General features: G+C 33.4%; 2 protein-coding genes across 5 annotated transcripts; one reads left to right on the top strand and one right to left on the bottom strand.

Annotated features, from left to right (window-relative positions):
• Nucleotides 1-212: 212 nt before the first annotated feature.
• LOC114173734 (beta-1,3-galactosyltransferase GALT1) lies at nt 213-5,608 on the top strand. 3 transcript variants are annotated; one of them, XM_028058307.1, is made up of 8 exons: nt 213-630; nt 1,702-2,779; nt 3,197-3,432; nt 3,524-3,805; nt 4,142-4,270; nt 4,341-4,517; nt 4,895-5,002; nt 5,109-5,608. In XM_028058307.1, exons 2-8 carry the CDS (start codon nt 2,014-2,016, stop codon nt 5,322-5,324), a joined length of 1,914 nt encoding a protein of 637 aa, XP_027914108.1. In that variant the 5' UTR covers nt 213-630; nt 1,702-2,013; the 3' UTR covers nt 5,325-5,608. The 3 variants fall into 3 exon arrangements, with proteins under 3 accessions (XP_027914108.1, XP_027914109.1, XP_027914110.1); XM_028058308.1 differs by lacking the exon at nt 213-630 and adding an exon at nt 1,031-1,139; XM_028058309.1 differs by lacking the exon at nt 213-630 and adding an exon at nt 1,262-1,423.
• Nucleotides 5,609-9,341: 3,733 nt separating this feature from the next.
• On the bottom strand, nt 9,342-11,945 carry LOC114174109 (50S ribosomal protein L18). Of its 2 annotated transcripts, none has more exons than XM_028058867.1 (5): nt 11,771-11,945; nt 11,351-11,475; nt 11,098-11,192; nt 10,563-10,715; nt 9,342-9,751 (listed from the first exon to the last, which is right to left on the bottom strand). In XM_028058867.1, the coding sequence occupies exons 2-5, from the start codon at nt 11,454-11,456 to the stop codon at nt 9,593-9,595; spliced, it is 513 nt and encodes a 170-aa protein (XP_027914668.1). In that variant the 5' UTR covers nt 11,457-11,475; nt 11,771-11,945; the 3' UTR covers nt 9,342-9,592. The 2 variants fall into 2 exon arrangements, with proteins under 2 accessions (XP_027914668.1, XP_027914667.1); XM_028058866.1 differs by having other exon boundaries at nt 9,347-9,751; nt 11,614-11,834.
• Between the last annotated feature and the right edge of the window lie 6,773 nt (nt 11,946-18,718).

Below are 18,718 nucleotides of genomic sequence, written 5' to 3'. Positions count from 1 at the left end.
ATTTTAATAAATATTTGGCCATGGAATCTATCAGGGAAAAATTTATTTATTTTATTATAAAAAATATCATATATATTTATAGATTTACACATTTACCCTTTACACAAGATCAAAATCTCCATTTACACCGTTGTGGTAGCAAAATGTCACGGTTGGTGTTTTTACTTTTCTCTCTCTCTTTCTCTTTTTTTAAGTGCTTTTCTTTTTTTCTTTTCTCTGTCATCGTCTTTGAATCTTTTATACTAATTAAGTTGAAGAAGGAACCTCTTAACACAAGGTGAACAAAAGCAAAGACGACACAAAGAACAGTGAAACTTCGTTTGAAACAGAGACTCAAAGCAAACACGCTTAAACAAAACCCTTTCTCTCTTCTCTCTCTCTTCTTTCTCTCTCTTTCTCGCTCTACATTTTCCGACATTTTCCCGAGAAAATCTCGCCTGGTAAAACCTCTCTGGCTCAGCCGTCGCTCTTCGCCGTTCAACATTGCTACGCTTTTCGATTTACTCTCGCTCCACGCTCTTCTCGCGTTGATTCTTTCCTCTCTGGCTTTCGTATGTTCGAGATTCTGTGTTGCAGCCGTTCGATCTGTGTGTTGCTGTGTTTCCTTGCTCTGTACTTGGATTCCACGCTGTAATATTCTTTCCGAAATTGATTGACACTGTTTTTTTTGTTCGATTTTTTCAGTTCAGTGATAATAATTGCTTTACATTTTCTTTGTTCGGGCAATTTGCTTATGATGCATACTTCAACTTTGTCGGCGTTTAGTCTGTAGAACACCGACCGCGTTTGAAGTTCAAACTCTAACGTGTTTGGAGGTCTTTTTGATTTTTCATTATTTATCTTGCTTTTTTATTATTTAAGGAAATTTTATTTTTAATTGATATAAAGCCAAATGGTGGATGGAGTATGATCTGAGTTGAGTTTATAATATTGGTTGACGGAGTCATGGAGTTTTGGGTTATTTAATTGTAATTAATGCATTATTTTAGTTCAATTGAATTTCTACTTTTCCATGATTGTAGTGTTGGGAAACGTTTAGTGTGGTCCTTGGTGTTTTTGATTTTTTTTTTTTCCTTTTTCTCTTTTCCTCCTGGTTATAATTTATGGTTTCAATTAGGATGCAAATGGATTAACTTTTTGTAAGTACCAGTGTTATGTTGACCTAACGGTGGTTATTAATTTGTTTGAATGTTTGTCTGGTGGTGAGGGCATGGTGCGTTGAACACATGTTAATTTCCATGATACTTTATTTGAATTGGAAGCATTTTCTTCACAAAAATGCTAATGGGTACACGGAAAATATTTTCCATAGGTGATATATTAGCTAAGGAATATCTGAAGCCGTGATAACTCCGAAGTTTGTTTCGCCAAGGAAACTGTTAGCATGATTCATATTGTTGCATGGAGTTATAAAAATTCAACGGTTGTTAATGAACCTGATACTACCAATATTATTTGTACTTCGTAGTACAGAATTCTCTCTCTTGAAATTTTACGTTTTAGATATTTTTTAAAAACTCATAACTAGTGTGTGTTGTTTGTTGCAAGTGTTAGTTTCCTAACAAATTGGTGTTGATTTTCTTCAAGCGTGAACGCTGGGCTTTAGTTGTTTTCTACGCATTGACTTAACTATTTGCTTCAGTTGTTTTATGCAACATCAAGCACAGTATTTAAAAGAATTTCGTTTTGCTCTGATTACAGGTCTGGCATGCTAGCTAAATCTCGTATAATTTCCAAGTAATTCTCATGGTGGATGTGTCTACTTCAACACATGCTACCGAGGGCTGGTAGTTAATTTTGGTATTGTGAAAGCTCTGCTGCAGATGTTTCTTCGAATCTGATAAGAAAAGCTTTTACTATCTGCAACCCATACTTTCTTCCACGTCTTTGTTGTCCATAATTACGTCAATGAGTTTTACGAAAGATAATGGCCACTTTAGTATAAGTTTGGCATCTTTTTGATCTAGTACTGTGAAGATTCAGGACTATTGGTTTCTTCATAGGATCATCAAAATGAAAAAGTTGTATGGAGGTGTTCTGGTCGCTTCGCTCTTTATGTTGTTTATGCTTATGTTCCTGCGAAATGGGATCATGAAAACTCCTATTGGTCAAGGTTATTTGACTATTCCTATCCTGGTTAATGGAACTAATCCTCTAGCATGGATAAATCCCACAGTACCACCCGCTATTCAAAATCCAGATGATCATTCTAAAGTTATTTCTTCTGATATTCTAGTATCTAGCCTCTTTGCTGGGAGCAACTTTTCCGAAGACGAGCAACAAGCTCTGCAGACATGGAACCAATTGAACCACTTAATTGATCACACTCAGGGTTTACCTAGTGCCGCAGAAGCTATAAAGGAGGCTGCCAGTGCATGGAATTCTCTTATTTCCTCAATTGAAGAGCAAAAACAAGGTCGTGCAAATGACAGTTTAAGAACCAAAGAGAAGCAGTGTCCCCACTTTCTTAATAACATGAATTCCACTGAACTTGGTAACAGTAGTTACAAAATGCAAGTACCTTGTGGCCTGACACAAGGTTCTTCCATCACTGTAATTGGCATTCCGAACGGTCTTTTAGGTAATTTTCGGATTGACTTGTCTGGAGAACCACTTCCTGGGGAACCCGATCCTCCAATTATTTTACACTATAATGTTCGCTTGCATGGGGATAAAATCACCGAAGATCCAGTAATTGTCCAAAACACCTGGACTATAGCTCATGATTGGGGTGAAGAGGATCGTTGTCCATCCCCTACTCCTGAAAAGGTCGAGAAAGGTGAAATTACTATTCTCATTTTTTGGTTCAATATCAATAGTAGTTTGTGTTCATAATTGAAGGGGAAGTTCCCCACAATTCTGAAATCAGATTTCTTAAAATTTGAATCCCGTGATTACTTGAGTGTGTTTGTTCCACGACAGAGTTGACAATAAGGAATTCTTGAATCAAAATTGTTTTGCCAAGTGTTCGTATGCTATTGATTTTGGAAATAGATGGAATAGAATTGAATCCTATTCGTAGGAAAGTCGATTGTTTGTGAAAAGGTGTTTTTCTATTTAACTTGTTCATCTGTTTTATTAAATTATTGTGTTAAAGCTTTATTTGTGTGGTTTTTCCTGATCCAAATGTTGAGCATAATTCCATAAACTGCTTTTGCATAGCAACTTTGTTTAATATTGCCGTTTCTTTTGCCAGTTGATGAATTGGAGCAGTGTAATAAGATTGTAGGGAAGAACATTAGCCAACTTCACACAGCTGACATGCATTCCCGCGCTTCAAGACAATCTTTAGCAGCTGAAGAACAATCGATAAATAGGAAATATTTTCCTTTTAAACAGGGTTTACCATTTGTGGCAACTTTAAGAGTGGGATCTGAGGGAATCCAGATGACAGTTGATGGAAAACACATAACTTCATTTTCTTTTCGTGAAGTACTTCCTTTCTCCCTTGTTATTTTTTAACTTCAAAATATAATAATTTTATGTTTTAGTATGTTAACTGACTGCGCTTTTTACATGTCAGACTTTGGAGCCATGGCTTGTCAGTGAAATAAAAATCTCAGGGGACCTCAAATTAATATCTATTCTTGCTAGTGGTTTGCCCACATCAGAGGATTCAGAGCATATCATTGACCTAGAATCATTAAAATCAAGTCCTATATCTGCACAAACCCCATTGGATCTTTTCATTGGTGTTTTCTCTACTGCTAACAATTTTAAGCGTCGAATGGCTGTTAGAAGAACCTGGATGCAGTACAATGCTGTTCGATCAAATACGACAGCTGTGCGCTTCTTTGTTGGTTTGGTGGGTATTGTTTGTGATTTTTTCATATGATTCTAACTGTCAATGGAAATGGAGAAAAAAATACTTCATTGTATAAATTATATTTCTGTTTTTCTTAAATTGGAGCTCTTCAAACTTATCTTACGAAGTAGCAAAAGTTGCTGAAATGTTGCTTGCGCTGGAGCATTATTTTCAATATCTCTTCACTAGCCTTTTCATTCTGATAAAGATCAAGATGGACGTGATATTTGCTACTTTTTAAAATTCTCTGTCAATATATATATATATATATATATATATATATTTTTTTTTTTTCCTTTTTGTACTGAATTTGGTCTTTTGTTTGAGCTCATGCAGCATAAAAGCCCAATAGTTAATGAAGAGTTGTGGAGGGAAGCACAAACTTATGGAGACGTGCAGCTGATGCCATTTGTTGACTACTACAGCCTCATCACCTGGAAAACTTTAGCAATCTGCATTTTTGGGGTAATGTCTTGTCTCTTTCTTTGATTTGGAGAATCCTTCCTCCGACTCATTCATATGATCCCTTCAACAGACACAAGTTTCGGCAAAGTTTGTCATGAAGACGGATGATGATGCGTTTGTCCGGGTAGATGAAGTTCTAGACTCTTTGCATAGGATCAATGTTGATCATGGGTTACTGTATGGACTCATCAATTCGGATTCCAAACCTCATCGAAATACAGATAGCAAATGGTACATCAGCCCAGAGGTAGTGATATTTTTGTCATTTAAGAATTAAATCTCTTTTGCTCCATGTGTTGTTTATGTTTAGTTTCCGAGTATAATTTTATTACATAAATTTTAAAATGGTTATTATTAGCTTATGTTATATGGGACTTTGTTAATAAGGCTGGCTTGTAAATATATTAATTGAAAATATTGGTCTCTGGGCAAGTATCCCTTTCATTTATATCGGAGTATAACTTTCCCTGGTAGTATTGAAACTTTATTCATCAATGACAGTGAGATATGGGAATTTTAAGTATGCTCCCCATTTTATTCTTTGAACCATAATATGTCTTTTTCTTTTTTCCACCCACTTCTTCGTACTAAGTTGTTATCATCTTATTGCTTGCTACTTGAAAGGAATGGAGCGAAGGAACATATCCTCCATGGGCACATGGTCCCGGCTACGTGGTCTCACACGATATAGCAAGAACGGTGGCCAAGAAATTCAGAGAGAACCATTTGAAGGTATATAATAGAATGTGCTACTTCTTGAAAACTGTTTGAATTGTTTTGACCTCAATCACCGACATCCTTAAGTCACTTTAACAATTCAATGTTCACTGTGTGACAGATGTTCAAATTAGAAGACGTTGCAATGGGAATCTGGATCGCAGACATGAAGAAAGAAGGTGTAGAAGTTCGGTATGAGAATGAGAACAGAGTGTATCCTGAAGGTTGTAAGGATGGTTATGTGGTTGCCCATTACCAGGGCCCAAGGGAGATGCTCTGTTTGTGGCAGAAACTTGAGGAAGGAAAAGGTGCAAAATGCTGTGGTGATAGGAGATGATCATCACTTACTCACCAGGTTTCAACACAAAAAGAAAAAGAAAAAGAAAATCCCCCTTTTGTATGATGATTAGAATAGTTAGCTTAGCTAGAAATTATTAGAGATAGTTAATGGTAGGGCATAATCGCAGTCATCAATTCCTATAAGTAAATCTGATGATTGTTGTATGTAGGGAGTGAGAGATTTGTATAGAGTCACCAATCGGAAATAGGTTACCACATTCTCTGCCATCTTATCAATTTTTTAATTGTTAACACATCATTATACAAAGAAATCTCAATTTTTTTTGTCTCTATTAGAGAGAGGGATACAGAGAAAATTATTTCTCCTTTTTCTGTAACAGATAATTCTGCACTGGAACTAAATCACGAGTTTGTTGAAACTGTCACTGTTGGCAATTAACTGAATATAATTATATATTTTAAATTAAAAAAAAATTCATGACATGTTCTATAATTTTATTTATCTTCTTTAGTTTCTTGTTCAGTGCATTATGTCATGTTTAGCAAGCTACCATGATTATAGATGTCTTTGCTTCAATAGACAGTCAAGCCTAACACAATAGGCATATTGTTCAAAAGATAAGCATCTTAGATCTTACAACTCAAGATATCATTTTGACACAAAATAAGATATTATTGACTCAGCATATTGAGACTGTGACAGAACAACTAACTAAACTTTGAAAAAAAATGTTGACTTTAAAACGAGTTGAATAGAACCTTAAAATATTCTACAGATTTTCATAAGATGTAGATAAGTAAACGGTCTAGGAGGGGTTTTCCTACTAGTTAAAAACAACAAAAATAAAAATTTGGAAATTATTTGTAAATGATAAGAAAGGCTTATACAAGTATAGTAGTTGAAACAAGAAAAACATGGTTTTTTTACTATTAATTCAAACCGAGTTATGTCCTGTTTCTATCAGAGCCAGGTTTCTACTATCTATGTCCTGTTCACATTTAAATAGTTTCATTATAATTAAGTTAATTACAAGTGTTCTTTTTTACCACTTCTAACTTACAAAGAATATCCAAAGTTACTCCAAACTATCCCTTTTTATCTCTCTTTAGGATAAAACGCTAAAATTTTTGTTAACATTAAGTGTTTTCTAGTATTTTATTGTTTTCACTCCTATAATAACAAATAAAAAAATGTTGAAAGGTTACGAGAAAAAAAATAAAAAAACTAAAGAGAAGCAGATATACAAATGAGCACTTATATATATATATATATATATATATATATATATATATATATATATATATATATATATATATATATATATATAGGATGATCTAAAGATACACTAATATTTGAAGCTACAAAAACTCAACCAATGATTTTCAATCTGGTGAGACTTCTATTTTTAATAATAAAAAAATAGAAAATAGAAATTGTAAATTGTAAATTAGAAATTGGAAATTAGAAATTAGAAATTAGAAATTAGAAATTAGAAATTAGAAATTAGAAATTAGAAATTAGAAATTAGAAATTAGAAATTAGAAATTAGAAATTAGAAATTAGAAATTAGAAATTAGAAATTAGAAATTAGAAATTAGAAATTAGAAATTAGAAATTAGAAATTAGAAATTAGAAATTAGAAATTAGAAATTAGAAATTAGAAATTAGAAATTAGAAATTAGAAATTAGAAATTAGAAATTAGAAATTAGAAATTAGAAATTAGAAATTAGAAATTAGAAATTAGAAATTAGAAATTAGAAATTAGAAATTAGAAATTAGAAATTAGAAATTAGAAATTAGAAATTAGAAATTAGAAATTAGAAATTAGAAATTAGAAATTAGAAATAGAAATTAGAAATTAGAAATTAGAAATTAGAAATTAGAAATTAGAAATTAGAAATTAGAAATTAGAAATTAGAAATTAGAAATTAGAAATTAGAAATTAGAAATTAGAAATTAGAAATTAGAAATTAGAAATTAGAAATTAGAAATTAGAAATTAGAAATTAGAAATTAGAAATTAGAAATTAGAAATTAGAAATTAGAAATTAGAAATTAGAAATTAGAAATTAGAAATTAGAAATTAGAAATTAGAAATTAGAAATTAGAAATTAGAAATTATTCAAAATTTTACTGCTGTTCTATTTAAATGATCCAAGGTTAATTTCAAAACGTGGAATGTTCTTGAAGATAGAGAAAAATTCTTTGAGGTGCAGGAAGAAACCCCATAAAAGAGAGTATAGATTGCAAAATTTGAATGGGCTTCTAGTCTAAAAAAATTCGTGTGAAACGAAATCAATGGGTGAATGCACACAATTACTTTCTACTCCCTATCATTTTCTTCCTATATATTCTACCATTTTTGGAATATATTTTTTGGAACACAGTAAACAATTCTGGAACTTTTTTTCTTTCTAATTTGATGGGATGTAGGAAGTTTCAGTCATGAATATATTAAAAAATTGAGCGACTTTTTTCTTATTTAGCTTTTTCTGCTTTTTTTAATCAAACACTATTTTTATTCTTCAAAGATAAGATACTCTTTTTGATTTGTATGTGTGTTGCGTTTTGTTTAATTTGATCTCTATTTTGTATGGAGGTTCAATTAAATCTTTATTTTAGTCAAGATCAATTTAGTTTTATGTTTTAATAATATTTAAATAATTAATGTGTGTGAACCATGCATGTCATCTATCACTTCTATATTCTTTCTGTCTTTAATTTTTTTTTAATTTTTAAAAAATTATCCACATATCAAATCAATATCATGCTACATGTCAATATAGTGTCATATGTCAATTTATGATTGTGTCATTTTTTTTATTCAATTTAATCCTTATATTTGTTTTTTTTCCGATTTGATTTCAATTTTTGTTAAAATAAAATAATTTTGTTCCTTCTAACTTAGACAAAATTTATTTTTATATAAATATTATACTAATATTTTTATTAAAATTGACATTTTTATTAATTATTTTTTAAATTTAACTGTAAATTACTAGATTTAATTAAAAATTAAATATAATTCTTAATTTAATTATTAAATAGAACATAATTATTTAAATATTATTAGAATATAATTATTAAATGTTTTAAAAAATATACTAATATTTTTAGAATTGACATTTAAATTTAAAACACAATAAAAATATTGAACGCACAATAAAAAATGAGAAACAACGCGACGAGAACTGAAGAAAAAAGAGTATTTAATTCTTTTAAAAAACATTACACGGACAAAATTAGATGTTAATACAAGAAAGCTTCCTAAAATACTGCTACAATTCTTGTCATAAAAATTTTAATTTCTTTTGAAAAAGAACAAGGTTCAAAATCCTATGTAATTCCAGTAAAATAATACTTGAATGTAAATATTCTTCCACTTACAATATTTATATTTCACTTTTCTACTATTGTCATTAATATCCATCTTATGTCTTCATATATATCTAACCTACTTCCTAGAACATTTTTAGTTTAATAATAAGAATACTAAGAGAGAAAAAAAAAATGGAGTTAACAGTTCTACATAGAATGAAAATGAAAAAAATGATAAAGATAACTTGAACATATTATATATTTTAAAAAAGGAGAGCTTTAAATGAAATATATTTTTTATAAATACTAAGACGATCAATAAAAGTACAATTAAGATAGGTTTTTTTTTTTTAAGTACGTTCTTGAAAAATCAAATCATGATCTACTACAATGCAAAATATTTTCCATATAATAAAAAAAACAGCAATATACATTTTACTTGATGATTAAAATAAAATACAGTTTCTTGAGAAAAGAAATTGAAGAGACTATCCACTCAACATATTAGTATGAGTTTATTATGAAGATAGATTTTGATTACTCTTATATCATCTTAAAATTAAATTAAATTTTAAATATAATTTAACCCTACAAAATTCATATTGTATAATAAAATTTACATTCACTTATATATAATAAATTATATAATTGTATAATGAAATTTACATTCATTTACATACAATAAATTTGTCTTATCAGTTAATTTCTAGTCTTTATGAAATTTTTAACCACCAATAATTTTGACTCAGATCAAATTTAATACAGCGACTTTCTAATCATTATATTAGACCCTTTCCAGAGAAAAAAAAAAAGCTAGCTCCACCCTAAATAAATCATTGATGTATAATTGACAAAAACTTCTCTTGGCAGGGAATTCTAGATTGATATTCAAATCAATGTATATTATTATGGCACAAACAATGTTAGATGTGTCAAAGTTAATGGTGAATCAAGTGATATTGAGAGTGGCAATATCATCCACACACTTATCTTGGCAAGAATCCATAGCTTGAAATGGCAGTCTCAAAGGCTTTTAGCTTTTCTCCACGTTTGTGGAGGCCATTGCGATCATAAGATGATATTTCTTTTATGTTGAGATCATCACAGGCTTTCACAAGTGCCTCCCCAACACGTTGAGCAGCTTCCTGAAATCATGTTTTGCCAAAACAAATAATACAAAACATGGACCTTATGAGACTAGAAAAACAAAGGAAACAGATATTTCATGGCATAAATCCTCATTAAATTAATGAGTTTTAGTTTTGGTATCGATAGAAAATTCTCTGTTTCTCATTCCTGTGAAACTGGAAATCACTCTTTATAGTCTTTATAAAAAGTGTGAATTATGGGTTTAGTCTATAGATTATTTTCGTTCAATTTTTCCTCTCCAAAATTTTAAACCACTACTTTTAATCCTCAACATTTATTTTATAAATCTTAGGAATATTTTAGGTAATATGACATTACATTACACCAACACTGGTACGTGTTACTTAGAATAATCATCTTTTTATTCAACACTTCTTAATGTCATATAATAGGAATAAAAAGTATTAATTTTTAAATAGCAACCAAAAAATAAAGAAAAGTTTTTCCATGAACTAAAATCAAAACTAATTTATTTTATAAGAACTAAAACATATTTAAACTTTAAAAATATTATTCTTAAAATTTATTTTATGGGAACTAAAAATGTATTTGAACCTGTAACAATATTACTCCAATAGACATGTTTGGTTGATATTTAGTAATTTCAGACAAAAAAAATGTATACATAATTATCTCTAATTAAAAAAAATCGAAAAAGAGGTAAAGAAGAATGTGGGAGAGATGGAAAGTTACTGTAGATAAACCAATAATATATTTTGTAATATTCCCGAAAATAAAAGGTAAAAGATGCATTCCCTGCCTCATGCAATGTTTGTTTGTAAGAAAAGGTGTACTAATACTACTTACAAGAGTGGTACAAGAAGGATCTTGTCGGATGGATTTCTGCAGCGTGCTTCCATAGAACAAGCAACTCCTGTTTTTGTCATCTACAAGCATTGCATACAGTTGCCTATCTGAGCAAAATACCGAAAGCCTCGGATGTGTAGCTGTTCCATTATACTGACAAAAATATCATGCATCATATGAGAAAGTTATATAACTGAACTGAAGTAACTCTGAAACTTTTATCAAGTTTCTTTCAGTTAAAAATGCTGCAACAGCTTGTCATCTGTTATGTTAGTCTGTGACTAAAACATAATACAATATGTATCTATACATATATAGAAGGACTCTTGGAGAGACAGAACTCACAGGAAAAATTTACTAAAAAGTATGAAACTAACTGGGAAAAAATGGATGACATGTAAGGAAAATAGCATAACAAACATGCATTCGATCTGGAATGTACAATGTGTTTGCAGAACATCTCACCACCAATGCAAATCTACAATAGAAATGACAGTAGTAAAGGTGAAAGGTGAATTATATAACCAAGACATACCTTTTTCAGCATCCTTCTGTTCCGAATTTTTGCACTTTCTGTTCTAGTATTTGCTCTACCTCTGGCTTCCACCAGTAATGGCTTCTTAGTTATACCTGTAAGAACATTCAAAGTTCATAGCAATCAATATCAAAGTCACGCTCAATCGATGTCATAAATTCAAATTTCATAGAAGCTAGTACATTGCATAGCTAAGAAATTACAGTCCCAAGCACACAACAAAATGCCCAAGATTAATTTCTGCTTAACTTACTTCTACTCCGTGCCTGAAAGCAAACAAACGAATTTGGATGGATTCCAAAGAGAGCAGAATTCTTAAAGTGTAGCATTGGAGCATTCATTAGAGCCATATTGTCCATGTCTCGAGGACTGCGTGAACTGCAAAAACACCAAAACTTGTATCACAAGCACATAAACAAGAATGTTTCTCACAGGAATTTTAGCAAATAGTTTGTGTGCGGTTCATTAAAGCATCTGTCCTGGTCAGTTTAATTAGACATTGAAGGAAAAATTGACCTCTGTTGAGCTCAAAACGGTAATCGAAGAGAGCAGCTATCTAGGGATTATTTTTAATTTTTGTTAATTTCAAATGGGTCTTGAAACGGCTTTAAGGATTGAATTGCTAACTGCGAAATGACAGAAGAGATTACAACCCTTGGAACAGTTTTCTTACTTGGTTTGTTTGTTGTATTTGGGAATCAAAGGTTTTCAGGTCACACCGCTGCCACGTGTTGCATTAATGTGAGCCCTTATATTGAATAATATTTTATTGTACGACTCAGATTCATCGCTTGCAACTGTAAAGAAAGTTGGATGGGAAATTTAGTTAAGTTTGCGGGATGATCCTTCGTTACGAGGGGCACTGTGTTCTATCCTAATTATTTTTCAAATGATTTTTTTGACAAAGCCGCTTTACAATCCATTAAAATGAATTTTTGTATTTATAAAACAAAAACATTGAAAAATGAAAAAGTAAATGTCAAGTAGATGTAAAATTTTGTTATGGTATGATATTTTTTTAAGGTGTTGTTTTAAATTTGTTAGAATTTATATATCGATTTTTCACGTATAACAATATAAATAATATTTAATTTTTAAATTAAATTTGATGACGGGATAATATATATATATATATATATATATATATATATATTTATTTGTTTTGAATTACTAAAATATTTTTAATTAATAAAAAGTTATATTAAACTCTTTTTAGTTTTGTAATTTAGGTACATTTGGTATTTTTACTTTGAATATGTGTTTGCTATTTTTATTTAATATTTATATATTTTTTATAATTGATATTAGAGAAGAAAAATGTGTGTATTATTCTGATATTAAATACTTGAAAAAGTTATATATTTTTTATAATAATTTACTTTAAAAAAAATCTTAATTAATATTTAAAATAATAAATGGACAAATATGGACATGATTTACATGCAATAGACAAATATCTATTATAAGGATAGGGACCTAATTTATACATTATTTCTTGTTGTTTTTGAAGAATATATCCTATTCCTACTTTATCAAACACACATTTTTGTCTTCATCTTCATTTAGATTATTTTGTTCGTTTAAGTTTTCTTTGTCATTTTCTTCATGGATGGATGATTTGAGTGCAATGTTTTTCTTTCTTTTGACATTTTTAGAGTCTCATTAGTTCCATTTCATATTCTTGAAGTTTTTCAACCAATGAAGCAAGAGGTCCTTTTGAGATTTTTTTGATTATGCAAATGTAGTCATTTTTTGTTGTCATTATTGCTTAAACATTTCAAAACTTTGTTAATAAGATCTTCATTTGAGAAAACATTTCCTAGAAATACAAAATGATTGACTATATATGTGAATTTCTTTTGCATGTCTTATATATTACTATTTTGATTCATTCTAAATAATTCATATTCATGGGTGAGAGTATTTATTCTAGATCTTTTAACATCATTGATTTCTTAATGAATTGCTTCTAATGTTTTCTACATTTCTTTTATAGTTTTACAGTTACAAATTATAAAGTACTCATCTATTCCTAAAACAAAAGTAATTATATATTTTTTCCCTTTAGATTGTATTGGACTTTTTTTTTTAACTTCTTCATCCCATTCTTCTCTAAGTTTTACTATGATTTTATCTCCTTCTTGAATTGTAGGAATAAAAGGACTTATTTCAATGTCTTCCCATTCATTCAAATATATGGTTTCTATAAATATTTGCATATCAAAATTTAAGTAATGGTAGTCTTCTCCATTAAAGATAAGAGATCCATTTATAGAGTTTCTTTAAAAAAAAAGATTATTTTTATTCTTGAAATTTGTAAACTTTATACTAGAAATCAGTTCTGATAACACTTGTTAGATAAGTGGTCTTAATTAATTTAAGAGGTTGGTGGTTGTGTGAATTAAGTTAACTATTTTTTTTTTACTTTTTTTTTATTGTTTAATTTTTGTAGCAACTTAGTTAAACTTTTTTTAAGAAGAGCAATGCATGAATAATGATTGTCAACAAATTTTTTTTAAAGAATAAACATATTTAATATAGGAAAAAAGAAAAGCAAACTCAATTTATACTGGCCGGCCAAGGTTCTCCCATGTATTTTTATTTATCATAAAAACTTAAAGCTGTATATTTTTTTTTTTTAAATTTCTTTTTAAACGACAGAACTTTTAATATATATTATTTTCAAACTTTAGTTTATTTATTTGAATAAAAACAAAATAAAAAATACATCTACAGTAACGTTATCAACATGTATATAACTATATCAGAAATATATTTAGATTGATTTCAATTATAGAACTAGAAATGGATCTAAAATAATATTAACTAATTTCTATGTAAACTGAAATTAGAAAAGCATTTTAAGTAGTCTTAAATAAGTTTTATGTACAATGAAATTAGAAATATATCTGATTGTATCCAGTTGAAGGTAACATCAATTAAAGTTCCTACAAATATTTTTCGTCACACTCTGTCTTTGATCTACTCATGGGTTTAGAAGATTTTCATATTGGAGTGTTGTGACATCCCATTTAAGAGAATTTAATTCTACCCAATAACCACGTGACATAGCTATATGCATATAAATAAGGGGAATCAAAAGAAGTACTTAGGGAAATCACCGTTACAGTCATCCTTAAACATGTAAAAGCCTTAGGCAGAAACACAGTGCCTTATCCACAATTAAAAGTCAAAGGAAAAGATAGTTTTCAAAAGAGACATAGTCCTAGGATAAGAGTTCTTATGGCAGCCCTAGCGCCAACTTCATTCCTAGAGGTCACAAGAAACAGGTCCATCTAAGCAGCATCGCTGCCCCCATCGGGTCTACCGCCAGGATTTGCCCCATCTGCTCCCACCAAGAGGTGATCATCGCCAAGGAAAGACAGTACAGGAACATACACAAAATGCAAAGGGGTGAGCTAGTGCAAACGTCATTAACATATTATAAAACATGGTACAAGACAAAGCAGATCATTATTAATAAACTTATAAACATTCCAATCGTGAAAGGGCAGACAAATGCAAGTTCCTATGACTCGATATCCGGATCATACACTTGATATAGAATTCTAAAGGAAGTATGCATCTGTGCTGGTTTCTAAACTCTGCAGAGTCTAGACGCAAGGGGTTATCACCCAACCACACACAGGGTTAATCCATTAATGTCTCGGGCCCAAACTGTCCCAAGACTAGGACCTCCTGCCACTCTCACCACATAAACCATTCTGCTCTACGTGAGCGTGAAGGTCTATTAGAGTTTAGGATACCTTCCTTTATCTAGACATCTCCTATGTCAAGGTATACACTAGGCATGCACTTATGAATACTTACATACATATATATATATATATATATATATATATATACATATATATATATATATATATATATATATATATATCACTAGGAGTTTTCCCCATGAAACTCCCTCTCAACACATATCACATGCCTATCTATCATCCAAATTCAGTGCATTCGGACACTCAAGAATATCATGTTTCCGTACTCATGTTCATTTCATGCATAACAATATATCTTCCAACATTCAAAGCATGAATCCTACATAACAATGACTACTTTTCAGTTCAAATCAAGTACACATACTAAGCATGATCACATACTATGAATAAGGAAAGTAATTAACATCAGCATGGAGTAGCATCAGCCAACACAGCAGCCCTTGTCACGAATCCTCGCCTAAACTGAAGATTCTCGCCCAGGCGTTTTCGCTCAGGTGACCCCCTTCTCGCCTAGGCGAGGGTCCAACAGTGACCACTGCAAGAATTTCATCGAATTCTCGCTCAGGCGACAGCGTCTCGCCTAGGCGAGACTGTGCCTCGCTCAAAAATCATGTTTGTCGCCTAGGCGACCATTCGAGATGAAATTCAGGGGTGAGTCCCTGCTATTCTCGCTTAGGCGAGGGTTACCCGCTTGGGTGAGATTAGCAGGTTTCTCACCTGCCATTGCATGCATTCTCTCATTCTAATCGAATACACACACCCAACAACCAACTTCATACATCAAGTCACAAGATTCAAACACCAAAACACAAGATTCGTTCAGAATAGGTAAAAACATTCAAGAAGACAATTACCCTAGCTTCCCCTTACCTTGCTCAGAGGCTAACCAAACGAAAACAATACTCGAAACTAAGGGTTACTTCAGTTCCAAAGCCAAGGCAGTGAGCTGAAACATCAGGATTCGCGCAAGACGAAGTTAGGAAACTTTAACTCTAACTTGACTAACATTTTTCAACAGTGGAGGAATGAAAAAGAAGGGACCAGAAGGCCCACTAGCTCAGGTTACCTGGAGAAGTACGAGTCTTGCTAGCTCCGAGACGGACAATTTTGTGCCCTAGCAGAAGAACGACAGGGAACAAGAGGACAGCTTCAGAAACGGAGACAAGTGAAAATGAGAAAGCAGAAGGGGGTCTTGGGGTCCCCTTATTGGACTGGTCTTAGGCCCACGAATGGCTAGGCCCAAACAATTAAAGAAACTGAAATGGGGCTTACAACATCTCCCCAACAACAAAATTTTTCGTCCTCGAAAAATGAAACTTACTAGAAAAGATATGGATAGGCATTCCTCATGTCTTCCTCTAGCTCCCAGGTAGAGTCGCCCGCCCTTCGATCCCATATGACCTTCACAAGATTGGCGGCTCTCCCCTTGCACTCCTTCACTCGGCGATCCTCTATGGCCACAGGTTGTACCTCCACTCTGAGATCCTCCTTGACTTGGACATCCTCCGCCTCCAACACATGCGAAGGGTCGAACACGTACTTCCGTAATTGGGAGACATGGAACACCGGATGGAGGTTTGCCAACTGGGGTGGCATAGCAAGCTCATAAGCTACTGGTCCTATCCTTCTCAAGATCTGATATGGACCCAAGAACTTAGGAGATAACTTCCTTGAGCGGATAGCCCTCCCCACACCAGTGGTTCGGGTCACCCTAAAAAAAACATGCTCCCCAGCCTCGAACTCTAAGGGTCTTCTCCTCCGGTCTGCATATGCTTTTTGCCGACTCTGAGATGCCTGCAACCTATCTCTCACTAAAAGCACTTTCTCTGTGGTTTGCTGCAATAACTCTGGCCCTACCAAAACTGATTCCCCATCCTGGTACCAACATAAGGGAGTTCTACACCTCCTCCCGTATAAAGCCTCATAAGGCGCCATCCCTATACTCACATGATGACTGTTGTTATAGGTGAACTCTACCAGCGGCAACACCTCATCCCAACTGCCAAGGTGGTCCAAGATACATGTCCTCAACAAATCCTCCAAGGACTGAATTACCCGCTCTGACTGGCTATCCGTCTGAGGATGATAAGCAGAACTCATCCTCAGTCTACTACCCATAGCCTCCTGTAGCGTCTGCCAGAACCTTGAGGTGAATCGAGGGTTTCTGTCAGACACTATGCTACTGGGCACTCCATGAAGCCTCACTATCTCTCGAATGTAGAGCTGGGCCAACTTGGCCATAGACATTTTGAGATTCACTGCCAAAAAGTGAGCACTCTTCGTCAAGCGATCCACCACCACCCATATAGCATCATTCCCCCTTACGGTGCGAGGCAAGTGGGTAACAAAATCCATAGCTATGCTGTCCCACTTCCACACCAGAATGTCCAAGGGCTGGAGCGTTCCACCAGGTTTCTGATGCTCCACCTTTGCCTTTTGACAGGTTAAACAGGCAGATACAAACTGTGCAACCTCCTTCTTCATCCCTTGCCACAAAAAGTTGTCCTTGAGGTCTTTGTACATTTTAGTCATGCCCGGGTGCAGACTAAGACAGCTTTTGTGTCCCTCCTCAAGAATCAACCTTCTCATCTCTGCATCACTAGGCACACAAACCCTGCCTCTAAACCTCAACACGTCATCGCTACCCAAGGCAAACTCCTTTGCCTGATCAGACCCTAAAAGCTCTTTCACCCTCCGCAAGCTAGCATCCTGTGCTTGCTTCTCCTTGATCAAGCTTAGGAAGTCACTAGATATAGCTAAGGTGCTACACCTAATGAACTCTGGTTCCAACTCGACTTGTATCCTCATATCCTTGAAACTCTCAAGCAATTCCAATTCCTTGATCATCATGTGTGCTACATGTACTGTCTTTCTACTTAGTGCGTCGGCCACCACATTCGCCTTCCCTGGGTGATATAGAAGCTCGAAGTCGTAGTCCTTTAAGAACTCTATCCACCGCCGTTGCCTCATATTTAACTCCTTCTGATCAAAGAGATACTTCAAGCTCTTGTGGTCACTAAACACCCGAAATTGTGTGCCATACAAGTAGTGCCTCCAAATCTTCAAAGCAAAGACCACCGCCGCTAGCTCTAGATCATGGGTAGGGTAGTTCTTCTCATGAATCTTCAGCTGCCTTGAAGCATAGGCCATCACCTTCCTTTCTTGCATCAAGACGCAACCAAGACCCTGATGAGAAGCATCACAGTAAACCTCAAAGGGTTTACTTACATCTGGAATTATCAGCACCGGAGCACTCGTCAACCTGTGCTTAAGCTCCTTGAAGTTCTCCTCACACCTGTCAGTCCATACAAAAGGTTGGTCCTTCCTGGTTAACTGTGTCAAAGGTGCTACTATCTTGGAGAACCCCTCTATAAACCTCCTGTAGTAGCCTGCTAAACCCACAAAGCTCCGAATCTTCACCACGGACTTGGGGCTTTTCCATCGTATCACAGCCTCCACCTTAGTCGGATCCACAGCTATACCCTGAGCTGATATCATGTGCCCCAGAAATTGTACTTCCTTCATCCAGAAATCACACTTTGGTAACTTAGCGAAAAGTTGCTTCTCCCTCAAGATTCCCAGCACCACCCTCAAATGCTCAGCGTGTTCCTCATGGGTCCTGGAATAGATAAGTATGTCGTCTATAAAGACCACGACAAACTTATCTAAAAACGGTCTAAAGATCCTGTTCATGTAGTCCATGAACAAGGCGGGAGCGTTGGTCACACCAAAAGGCATAACCACGTACTCATAATGCCCGTATCTGGATCTAAATGCAGTCTTCTGGACATCCTCTGCCTTCACCAATATCTGGTGGTAACCCGACCGCAGATCGATTTTAGAGAACACTGACGCCCCGTGCAACTGATCCATCAGATCAT

The sequence above is a fragment of the Vigna unguiculata genome, chromosome 2 (genome assembly GCF_004118075.2).
Source record: "Vigna unguiculata cultivar IT97K-499-35 chromosome 2, ASM411807v1, whole genome shotgun sequence".
In the NCBI taxonomy this organism is placed as follows: Eukaryota; Viridiplantae; Streptophyta; class Magnoliopsida; order Fabales; family Fabaceae; genus Vigna; species Vigna unguiculata.
The sequence above is the reverse complement of the archived record's forward strand: the minus strand, read 5'-3'. Positions and strand labels throughout refer to the sequence as shown.

Coding starts and splice junctions, on each gene's coding strand:
- LOC114174109 (XM_028058867.1), bottom strand. CDS start 11,456: ATGGACAATATGGCTCTAATGAATGCTCCAATGCTACACTTTAAGAAT. Junction 11,193..11,350: donor CTTTCAGGCACGGAGTAGAA/GTAAGTTAAGCA, acceptor ATGTTCTTACAG/GTATAACTAAGAAGCCATTA. Junction 9,752..10,562: donor ATCCTTCTTGTACCACTCTT/GTAAGTAGTATT, acceptor ACATGATTTCAG/GAAGCTGCTCAACGTGTTGG.
- LOC114173734 (XM_028058307.1), top strand. CDS start 2,014: ATGAAAAAGTTGTATGGAGGTGTTCTGGTCGCTTCGCTCTTTATGTTG. Junction 2,780..3,196: donor TCCTGAAAAGGTCGAGAAAG/GTGAAATTACTA, acceptor TTCTTTTGCCAG/TTGATGAATTGGAGCAGTGT. Junction 4,271..4,340: donor TAGCAATCTGCATTTTTGGG/GTAATGTCTTGT, acceptor TCCCTTCAACAG/ACACAAGTTTCGGCAAAGTT.